This window comes from Homarus americanus, unplaced genomic scaffold, assembly GCF_018991925.1.
Source record: "Homarus americanus isolate GMGI-L3 unplaced genomic scaffold, GMGI_Hamer_2.0 scaffold36734, whole genome shotgun sequence".
NCBI lineage: Eukaryota > Metazoa > Arthropoda > Malacostraca > Decapoda > Nephropidae > Homarus > Homarus americanus.
Window position 1 is genome coordinate 2,684,312 of NW_024733126.1, and position 12,426 is coordinate 2,696,737.

Below are 12,426 nucleotides of genomic sequence, written 5' to 3' on the forward strand. Positions count from 1 at the left end.
AGACAGGTCTCCACGAGGTCAGGTCTTAAATAGCGGGGGGTAGGCGTGGCTTAGTAGTTGATCCCCGCTCCGTGATGTATGGCGGCGCTGGTTGACCTAGACCACGAGGCACACACTGGGGAATTGGTGGGGTCGGCTACTCAGCGACAAACAGCGTTTGTAGGGGAGGCCCACACACCCCAGCAGGCGCATCTGACGACTCTGTACTTGCCGTGAGGGAAGCACAACATTCATCGCCTCCACACACCCTATTTCTCCCTCTCTACTTTCACAGATATTGTGTATCTAGACAGTTGTCTCCTCTAGCGGCCGGCTCATCCACGCCCTCGCCGTTATGGCTCACATGTGGCATGCACCGCCCATTCTGCCTCACATGTGCCATACAACCCTGCAGACAACAAGTCTCCTACACCGCCTGGAGGGAAGGGGGGAGTACTGTACTGAATATCTCCGCTACAAACGCTGTTTGTCGCTGAGTTGCCGACCCCGCGAATTCCCCAGTGTATGCCTCGTGGTCTAGGTCAACCAGCGCCGCCTTACATGACGGAGGTCAACTATTAAGCCACGCCTACCTCCGCTATATAAGACCTGACCTCGTGGTGACCACTCTCTTTTCTACCTGCACCAACCAGCAAGCAACACCTCATCCTCCTGCCTGACGGCCCTCGCTCCCGCCGGCGAGCATGGCGACCCACAAGCTGGTCCTCCTCTGAGCATCTTCACCAACCAGCTCTCTCTACATCACGCTTGTAACCACGCTGCCACTTCCCAGCACCAAGCTGCATTGTACATCCAATACAACATGTATACAGAGAGCACGTCGTGAGTTTTCTTTCTCCATCCCATCCTGAGAGAACCCAAATATCACGAAACCCCCAAATGTGACCCCCGGAGATTCGCACTCACACAGGATGGAGGAGAAACAGATCACTCTCCCAGTCTTCAAGCAACATGGAAGACTGGCTTATCCACACAGAAGCAGCTCTCATCGGCTCTACAGCTACTGTCTCTACACCGCAGGTTAGACACCCAAGAGCAGCTCTGCGACTCTAAGCAGACAGTCGCTCCTCTTCCTGCCCCAAGCACCACGTCATACCGACCCCAACACACCCGTCCTGCCTCAGACGCCGCCCCGGCCCGTGCTCCTGACGCGGACCCACATACCCCTCTTTTCTCCCTCAGGTACCCCCTGCTACTGTCCTGCACCCTGCTGCTGTTGTGGACCCAGCTGCTGTCACGAACCCTCATCCGCTTCTGCTGACGCAGCCCCTGACCCAGGCCCACACACCCCAGCAGGCACATCTGAGGACTCTGTACCTGCCGTGAGGGAAGCACAACATTCATCGCCTCCACAAACCCCTTTTCTCCCTCTCTACTCCCACAGACATTGTGATATTTGGGTTCTCTCAGGATGGGATGGAGAAAGGAAACTCACGATGTGCTCTCTTTATTCATGTTGTATTGGATGTACAATGCAGCTTGGTGCTGGGAAGTGGCAGCGTGGTTACAAGCGTGATGTAGAGAGAGCTGGTTGGTGAGGATGCTCAGTGGAGGACCAGCTTGTGGGTCGTAAATTCTGGTAAACTGTTACAATCCATAATGTAATAATATAATGTATGGAATTTTACGTAGCCACACAGTTTACAAGGAATGCCATCACTTCCTTCAATATATTGCCAATAACATTTGTATCCAAAGCGTAGCCTCATCACAAATGTATCATACTTAACCGAAGCTTTCCCGTAAGTACAACGTAAAGAATTCAAAACTCGAACATAATGTTTCAAACTACTACAACCGTTATTCAAAATTTTCCGAATATTGCCCATTTCCCATTGCTGTCGGATTTTTACCATTCCAAGTTATTTCGGGAAATCAAGAACCAAGCAGACCGTGAAGAGCTGCAGAAGGACCTCTGTGGGCTCCAAGAATGGTCGAAGAAATGACTGCCGAGATTCAATGTCACGAAGTGTAAGAGGATGCACCTGGGGCGTACCAACGGTAAGGAAGCGTATCATATGCCCCATCGGGATGAAGAAACTGCACTATTTGAGACTGAATGTGAGAAGGACCTAGTTGTGTATGTTGACAATGAGCTGAGGTTTTCGGGCTATTGCGAGAAGAAGGTAAATCAGGCAAATAAATTATTGGGTCTTATAAGAAGGTCGTTCAGATATCTAGACGGTCCGTCCCTCGTAACGATCTTCAAGAGTGAAGTGCTTCCCCATTTGGAGTACTGTCACCCCGTCTTGTCCCCGAGATATGCTAGGGACTGTCAGTTGGTTGAAAATGTTCAAAGGAGGGCCACCAGATTGGTGGTTGCACTTTTCGGCACCTCATCTACCCGGAGAGATTGGAGCACCTGAACTTGCCTAGCTTATACTACAAAAGGGCAAGGGGAGACCTAATTGAGGTGTATAAGCATCTCAAGGGGCACTACTCAGTCGAGTGTCCTTACTTGGAACTGGCGGACGCTCGCTCCACAAGGGGTCATAGATCAAGATTGAAGAAGCCACAAGTCCAGAAAACTGTGAGGGCAAACTTTGCGGAGTGAGAGTTGTGAACAATCTACCAGAAAGTGCTGTGACGGCACCGAGTGTGAGCTCTTTCAAGACCAAACTTGACCAACACTGGAGCAGGTTCAGGTACATTCAGGAGCCGGTGCATGCCCAGTACTTGCCAACAGTTCGTAACAGAGACGTGACCGATCGCCCAAGCGGCTAACGAGCCGATCTTTTGGTAAAGAGGATAAAAGAAAAGAAATAAAAAAAAAATCATTAGTGAGAAACGATATATATATATATATATATATATATATATATATATATATATATATATATATATATATATATATATATATATATATATATATATATATATATATATATATATGTTGTGTTGTCAAAGTAAGAGAAACAATTGAGACCCTGCAATTGTGTGTAAATGAGGCAGAAAGTCAGATTTGCAACCTCTGAATGGGAAGGTACAAACTTGGTTAAGTTCAATAGTAATAAAACTCAATATTTACCAATTACACTTTGTAAATTAGACGATCTCCCACCAATTTTATTTCAGGACGCTATCATCCTCCCAAATTCTGAAATAAATATGTTAGGCCTCACCATATCCTCCAATATGTCCTGGAAATCACACATCCTTAGTATACTTTTACTTTTTACTTTTATCCTCTTCGCCACTGATCGGCTTGTTAGCCGCTTGGGCGATCGGTCACGTCTCTGTCACTCACTGTTGGCAAATACTGGGCATGCACCGGCTCCTGAATGTACCTGAACCCGCTCCAGTGTTGATCAAGTCTTCTCTTGAAAGAGCTCACACTCGGTGCCGTCACAACACTCTCTGGTAGATTGTTCCAAGAGTTTACAACCCTCACTCCGAAAAAGTTTGCCCTCACGGTTTTCTGGACTTGCGGCTTCTTCAATCTTGAGCTGTGACCCCTTGTGGGGCGAGCGTCCGCCAGCTCCAAGTAAGGACACTCAACTGAGTAGTGCCCCCTGAGATGCTTATAAACCTCAACTAGGTCCCCCCTTGCCCGTCTGTAGTATAAGCTAGGCAAGTTCAGGCGCTCCAATCTCTCAGGGTAGCTGAGGTGCCGAAGTGCAGGCACCAGTTTGGTGGCCCTCCTTTGAACATTTTCAACCAACTGACAGTCCCTAGCATATCTCGGGGACCAGATGGGGTGACAGTACTCCAGATGGGGAAGCACTTCACTCCTGAAGATCGTCACGAGGGACGGACCGTCTAGATATCTGAACGACCTTCTTATAAGACCCAATAATTTATTTGCCTGATTTACCTTCTTCTCACAATGGCCCGAGAACTTCAGCTCATTGTCAACATACACACCTAGGTCCTTCTCACACACAGTCTCAACTAGTGCATTTTCTTCATCCCGTTGGGACATATGATACGCCTCCTTACCGTTGGTACGCCCCAGGTGCATCCTCTTACACTTCGTGACATTGAATCTCAGCAGCCATTTCTTCGACCATTCCTGGAGCCCACAGAGGTCCTTCTGCAGCTCTTCACAGTCCGCTTGGTTCTTAATTTCCCGAAATAACTTGCCATCATCGGCAAACATTTGTATGGAGGAGTGTACAACGTCAGGCATGTCATTTATGAAACAAACAAACAACAGCGGGCCCAATACACTACCCTGCGGTACCCCACTTATTACAGGTACAGATGACGATTTCGTGCCATTAATCACCACACACTGCTTGCGGTCATGTAGAAAGTCTTCTATCCACGCTAGGACATTTCCCCGAATTCCGTACCCTTCCAGTTTGATTTTCAGCCTTTCGTGGGGTACACTGTCGAAAGCCTTGGCAAAATCTAGGTAAATATTGTCGATATTACCACCCCGTTCTAGAATATGGGTCCAAATATCCAATACCTTGAGCAATTGTGTCAAGCAAGAGCGCCCCGGCATAAAACCGTGTTGGCAATCTTTTACAAGGTTGTTTCGTAGTAGATGTTCCATCGCTGCATCTCTGATAATACTCTCAAGTACTTTACATATTATGCTGGTCAGGCTCACCGGTCTATAGTTGTTCGTGGAGTGCCTATCGCCCTTCTTGAAGATAGGACTCACATAAGCCACTTTCCATTCACTGGGGACCATTTGTTCATCCAGGCATTTACAAAACAGAATCTTCAGGGGCTCTGCAAGCTCGTTGCACAGCTCTCTTAGCACTCTAGGATGCACCATGTCAGGTCCGGGACTCTTATGGACCTTTAGCCTGGACAGTTTATTTCTAATACCCTCTTCTGTGAACACAATGTGGGTCAGTGCTGTGTCGAACCGTCTGTCCTCAAACGCAGGAAGGTTAGTTGCATCCTCTCTTGTGAACACTGAGGAAAAGAAGCTGTTCAATGCCTCAACTTTATCCTGGTCAGAAGCTGCCTCCCGAAAGTTGGGAATGCTGTACAGATGCCGCAGCTACTTCACTCCTGAGCAGTTGCTTCAAGTATATAAGGGATTCATTCGTCCTAACTTGGAGTACTGCTCTCATATCTGGAGTGGCTCTTCTTCTGTCCAACTATTAGATAGGGTGGAATCAAAGGCATTTCGTCTTATTAACTCTCCTCCTTTAGTCGACAATCTCTCTTCCCTTTCTCTTTGCCGAAATGTTGCTTCATTCTCTCTCTTTAACGGGCAATGTTCGGTGGATTTGGCATCCTGTGTACCGCCGGTAAGGCCGTGGGTTCATAACACACGTCTTGCCCGCGGTGCCCACCTTTTCTCTGTGGATGTCGGTCACACGAGAATAATCCGTTATAGTACCTCCTTCTTTCCTCACACAGCCAAACTGTGGAATGCTCTGCCTTCTTCTGTGTTTCCATGCTCTTACAATCTGTCTCACTTTAAAAAGCTGGTTTTCCGGCATCTTCGTGGTGTAGATTAATACAGTATTGTGGAGTTATGCGATATTAGTTCACACTCAGGAGGGGATGGAGAAAGGAAACTCACAATGTGCTCACTGTATACATATTGTATTGGATGTACAATGCAGCTTGTTGCTGGGTAGGTAGCATGGTAATAAGCGTTGAGTAGAGAGAGCTGGTTGGTGAGGGTGCCCAGAGAAGGACCAGCTTGTGGGTCGCCATGCTCGCCGGCGCGAGCGAGGACCGTCAGGCAGGAGGAGGAGGAGGAGGTGTTGCTTGCTGGTTGGTGCAGGTAGAAAAGAGAGTGGTCACCACGAGGTCAGGTCTTATATAGCGGAGGTAGGCGTGGGTAGATAGTTGACCCCCGCCGGAGGTGTAGGCTGGGGAATTCGAGAAGGTTCGGTGCTTGTAGAGGAGGAATCCACTACAGTATAACCTTTTTTTTCTATATTTACAATTTCTTTCCGTTCTTTTTTTTCGCCCCAGGGCTCCGTTGTGGGTCGTTTGACCTGTGCCCGGGTGGGCTAATTCCCGTAAAAAAAAAATGGTACTTGGTTACAATTTTTGTGATGCCATTTGGCAGCAGGGTCTACCATTAGACAATACATTATGCTTTCAATATCTTCCCAGGCGGTAGTGCCTCCCTGTTTGGTAGTGTAGTGGAATTCTCCCCTACAAACGCTGTTTGTCGCTGCCTAGCCGACCCCACCAATTCCCCAGTGTATGCCTCGTGGTCTAGGTCAACCAGCGCCGCCATACATCACGGAGCGGGGGTCAACTACTAAGCCACGCCAACCCCCGCTATTTAAGACCTGACCTCGTGGTGATCTCTCGCCTTCTACCTACACCAACCAGCCAGCAACACCTCCTCCGCCTGCCTGGCGGCCCTCTCTCCCGCTGGCGAGCATGGCGACCCACAAGCTGTCCTTCTCTGAGCGTCCTCACCAACCAGCTCTCTCTACATCACGCTTGTAACCATGCTGCCTTCCCAGCACCAAGCTGCATTGTACATCCAATACAACATGTATATAGAGAGCACATTGTGAGTTTCCTTTCTCCATTCCATCCTGAGTGTGAACCAAACAACTCATACCCCACAGTAGCTTCCTACTACCTGTTGTATACATATCTGATTTATGATTATGTTCAATATTAAAGAGCTCTTGTTAAGAGTAGATTTGGGCTGGCTAGATGGCATTCTAACCAGCTCCTTTTGATGTATTTGTCAATATTTTTTTTTAATTTGAATGCTATGTGTCTTTTATTTTTATCTTTAGTTAACTACATTTAATAAGTTACTGTGGATTTATTTTAATATTTGAGACACTTAATAATTTTGTTGTTACTTTTTACTTCTACTTGAATGAAATACTTGTTTATTTTACTTAAGTAACATTTGACAAATTTAAGAATACTATTACTTAAGTAACAATGTCTGGTACTTTTTACAACTCTACATATATATACAAATAAAACGAAAGTGCTTCGGACAAAACACTTTTTAAAATAGTAATCCATTTAATACTTACACTTCCTTTATGTCGTACCCTTCATAGAGGGCGCGTTAATCGGAGCCAACGAAGAAATAATATGTTTTAAAAGAGGAGATCAATTGCATTCCCGTGTTCCTTACTTCTTATATTTTCCTCAGTTATTTTCCGGGATATCGGTGTTCAGAAACCCTTAGTAAAGGTGGGCGGTAGACTCGGTAACTCGATATTTAAAAGTTCCGTAACCTGCAGTTAAAGGAGACAAGAGATTCACATAACATGGTAAGGAATTGTGTACATATATCATGTTGAATATCCAAATACTATATGAAAGTGATAATTACACTGGAAGTTTTGTTTTCTTGTTATTGAACTTTTGAGGGATCAGAAGGTAGCACTGTACAGGTATTTATTGTACAGGAAGTAGCAAATGAATTATAAGGCAGTTGCTGTCAGGGTAAATTTGCATTAGTGCACACAACTCTGTTAGAAAGTCAAAACTATGTTTTTCTAGTGTATTTTTTGATTGGTTTTGACCTTGACTTCCGTCGGAAATTGTCTGTTTTTTTAGTTATTGGAGGTTTGGGTGGGGCTTTTTCCGACAAAAATCATGGCCATGCGAATACAAAATACCTCAAAACACTATGAAAACATATAAACCGAAACTTTTTTAGATGACCTAATCTAACCTGACCAAAATAACCTGACCCATACAAAACCTGACCTAACCTAACCTAACCTAACCTAACCTAACCTAACCTAACCTAACCTAACTCAACTCGCCATATGATGGAATTATATGGTAAATTTTTACTTTAGGACACGAGTCCCTCGGGGTTGACCGATATGTTTTTCCAGTGTATTTTGTTATGTTTTAAACGAATCTGACTTTCATTTTTGGCTGAAATTTATAGCCCCCCAACAATAATGGGGGAGAGCCTGGGAAATAAGGGTTTTTTGGGTACGGGGAGAAAACGAATCATCTGACCTAACAAAACCTAACCTAACTATTCTCGCTCCTAGCCGGGGACTGGACACCTAGTAGGCCCAGCTTAAACGAACCTAAATGTTTCGGTAGTTAAAATCTTTGGGGCGCGCCATGTCCGAAAGTACAATACCTTAATTAGAAGTAGAAGGACCACAAACGACAACCAACCTCCACCACGGCCATTGTGAAACTGGTCAATGAAATTAAAATCGTAGCCAGGATGCTTCCTTTGAAAAATAAAATGTGATTGGTCGAAAAAAATTCGTGTGATGATATTGATACCTCATTGGTCATGACTGATGACGTCAGTTAACATTGCACATGCGTGATGCCCCTATAACATCATCTCACAGACGAAGACTGAAAACTACTTAAATTCAATTAAATTCAATTGTCTCAGTATACCTGTATATGGGGTTCAAAATGCTCAGAATAGCGAGATCTAAATGCTTCAGTAATTTATAACTTTTGGGGGCGCTATGTCCGAAAGTAAAATAATACTCACATTTCTTACCTTATTGAACTGGTTCTGGTTCATTGTTGGATTTACTACAATGCCAACTATGTTGGTCTTGACGATATTTACACTCATTCTTACACTTAGCACACTTTACTGTGGTCGGGAGAACAGCATGAGATTAAAAAATGCTATAGATTGTTCGTTTTTTTCCCGAAAACGCGCAATCAACTCCATATAATTGAAGTGACACCCATTGCAGACTGCCATGGTCAGAAATGAATTTGAATTTCAAAATATGAGAGACCCAAAATCACAATCGAATCTGATTGGGCAAAAATTATCGTGAATTAAACCACAATTCATTTTAATTGGTGGCAAAAAAAAAAAAACCTTTTGATTGTCCGCATAGCTTGTATGGGAACTCTTATGCGTGACAATTTATGAAGGAAACATGCTGAGTGGGAGGTCGGGTAGGCGATAATGGCAGAAGATTAATGGAAGAAAATAGAGAAAAATTTGGCATGTGCTATCTACGTTATTATACGTTTGCGATGGTAATGTATAAGAAGAAAATTATCTTAAAAATTTCGAATATGATATAGATTCGCGGTAGGAATGTTTGGTGCACTAATGCAAAAATACCAAAAAGGTGAGGTTTATTTGTTTTTCTAGTGTTTTTTGGTGTATTTTGTATTCACTTGGCCATGAGTTTTGTCGGAAAACGCCCCACCCGAAACCCCGGTTCCCAAGAGGATCCCCTATTTTGTTGGTGGTAGAAGTGGGCAATAACTAAAAAACAGGCAATTTCCGACGGAAATCAAGGTCAGAACCAATCAAAACACACAAAAGCACACTAGAAAAAACATAGTTTTGACTTTCTAGCAGAGTTGTGTGAACTAATATAAATTTATCACCTTTTTTGGGATGACCTAACCTAGCCTGACCTAACCTGACCTACCCTAACCTGACCTACCCTAACCTGACCTGCCCTGCCCTGCCCTAACCTGACCTAACCTAACTCTCACGGTGTTTTTACGTAACCAGACTCGCCATATGAGGGACTCACTGTTATTACTTACCATATTCCGAATTAGAATCTTTACTGAGCTCGGGAGAATGGGATCTGCCCATTTCGTCACAACCCGTTTCATCACCACTGTTCTCAACCGTTTCGTCATTACTGCTTCCGTTTTGTCACCACGTTCATTCCCTTCAATATATACATGAATGTAACTGTTGCTTGGGATGTAAAATAACAAAAAAACAATAAGACAATTTATTAATAGCGAAAATAAAAAATAGAAACATTGTTAATATGCCTGCAATCATCTCACTGCTTGGTGGTTTACGTGCTGGTGCCAAATCACCCTCATTTGTTCTGTATTTTGTTAATTTACCAATGTTTTAATTATTTTCTTTATTAAACAATAATCAATAGAAGTAATATCTCCGTTAACCAGAAGCCCACAAACCCGGAACTCTCCAATATCTGGAATTGAAATTTTCCAGGGGTCACATTTTCCAAAAAATTCTGTGAAAATATTCCCAATACCCGGAAAATTCGGGGGATGGGGGAGGTTTTTCCTCGGGGTTGAGAGATGAAAATCAGGGCTGTGGAGTCGGAGTCAGAGTCGAGGAGTCGGAGTCGGAGTCGGTAAAATTGTCCAGACTCCGACTCCGACTCCGACTGAAGCTATTCTGTTCCTAAGAACAAATATATGAACTCAGGCATATTCATTGCAGTGATTCCACTGATCCCACTAATTTTCTTAAATTATTAAAAGAATTTATTTCCATTTTATAAGCATTATTATGAACTTATTGTAGCAGGCACAGTATAGCACTATAATTTTGGACGATAGTCTCTTCTTTACCATTTGAAATTTTGAATTATATCAAATTTTGTTTCGTTGAAAACTGCACAGAGGCTCTCGGCTACAAAACAATTAGCTACAACCTGTTTTTGGTGAGATTAAGGCAAATTTAATTTAATAACTTAATCATGTAAGGTTTATCCATTTTCCTTAATAAGGTATTCATTTCTTTAATGTACATAAATATATAACTTTACTTTAAAAGGAATTGTAGGATCATCATTTAGATCCACATCAGATTATGAGCTTAAACAAAATTCATATGCTGAGATCGAACTTTTAGATATACATGTAAATGGTGTTTTCTAGTTAATATCTTGAATTCTTAATAAATTTATTTTTCTTTTGATTGAATCTTTGAAAGTCAAGCCTATCATCTTTTTGTAGTTCTTAAATATCGTCCAGATCATTAATAAAGCTGTAGCAGTATAACCACGGTGTTTTACTTTTTACCTACGCAGGTTACAACATACAAATTACAATTAGGATGGTAGAAATAGTTGTTACAAATAGGCCAAGGAGTCGGAGTCGGAAGCATAAAAATTTGAGGAGTCAGAGTCGGAGTCGAAGGTTTTGTCTTCGACTCCACAGCCCTGATGAAAATCATGCGCGGTTTACGGAAATTACGAGAAAAATTTTCCGGTACCTGGAAAATTCAGGGGGTGGGGGATATTTTTCTGGGTTCGAGAGATGATGTAATAGGAACTTTAAAAATGCAACCAATTGTGTTGTTGGGGGAGTTCTTGATTAACATTTGTTTAACAGTTGCAAGGGATGTAATATGTTTTACTTAGGCCAGACAGGTAAAGATCTTGTAACTAGACTTAAACAACATAAATATAGTGTTAGGACAGGCCAGGAATCCAATGCTCTGTTTGTTCATTTGAGGGATAACAAGCATTGCATTGACTGGGATAATGCCTCCTCAATATTACCTTGTAATTCAATTGATAGTAAGAACATCATAGAATCTAGTCTTATTAAACATACCGAATCACTCAACATGAATTTGAGTAATGGCATGTACAAACTGGATAATTTCGTAATTAAGAAGATTTGTAACCAGGTGAGAAGGTTGGGTCAGCTTACCCTCTGACCTGACTACCACCCTATCCCCCCCCAACCCCTAAGCTGGGTGGGAGCCGTCAGTCCCCAGCCAGGCTTTTAGGCTTAGTTTTTATCTTATATAATATCTCAGACTAAAGTTAGGAGATTATAATTTGCATTGCTGGAATCCTTGCAAGACAGCCAACAATTTGAATATAAACATCAGATAAAAATTTTTGTACATTAGTGTACAGTACTGGAGTATATTTTATAAAAAAGTTTTCAACTGTATTTTGTGGGTACATAGATTTCTTAGTGCAAAGCTGGAGTGCACATGTACTAATTTGATTACGGTACTAAAATTGTTTGTCTAGTGCAAATTATAGCATCTTTATATTCAAATTAATCAGTATGTTACAAGAATCCCAGCTATGTTAATTATATTCACCCAGGTCATTTCACTGGCTTTTTATAAAGAAACAGTCACCTAAGAACTGATAAATATACAGCGTTAGACCTGGGCCTGTGCCAACTGTCAAACCTTACTACCTCCCCTCCCCCGCCCCTCGCTTCGCTCCCCACCCTCTCTTTTCCCCATCTGCCTGCGTTGCTGGAATCCTTGTAAAACAGTGAATAATTTTAATATAAATGTCATGTATTTTGCACAAGAGATAAAAATTAATCACCTGTATCACATACAGTAGTTATTTAAGTGTAAAAGTGTATACTGTATGCATTATATAGTATTCATATACATAAGTATAAATTAAAGTTTATGTGATGATGGGACAACGTCCATTGATTAATATCACTTTTCCAGAAATATCTAGGGTTAACGTGTGACTTAACTATATATATATATATATATATATATATATATATATATATATATATATATATATATATATATATATATATATATATATATATATATATATATATATATATATATATATATATATATATATATATAATATATGCTATATATATATATACAGTATTTTAACGAACACCTCAGTTAACGTAATTTCGATTAACGAACTGCCTTCCATAAGGATCTTCAATTCGGTTAGAAAAAAATTAAAGCAACGAACTTCTTGAACCGACCTCAACATGTTTCGCTTGCGCAGACGGGCAACCAGCTTTAGCAATACGTAACTT

General features: G+C 42.2%; 1 protein-coding gene across 2 annotated transcripts in view; it reads left to right on the forward strand.

The window, feature by feature from the left end:
- Nucleotides 1–6,961: 6,961 nt before the first annotated feature.
- LOC121869302 (nucleoside diphosphate kinase 7-like) overlaps nt 6,962–12,426 on the forward strand; it is a 203,835-nt gene continuing 198,370 nt past the window's right edge. For both annotated transcript variants that reach the window (XM_042370549.1, XM_042370550.1), the window contains exon 1: nt 6,962–7,178. Coding sequence is in view for 1 of the 2 variants with exons in the window: in XM_042370550.1 (XP_042226484.1) it covers nt 7,176–7,178 (3 nt within the window). In the remaining variant the exon portion in view is untranslated. The remainder of the gene's footprint in view (nt 7,179–12,426) is intronic.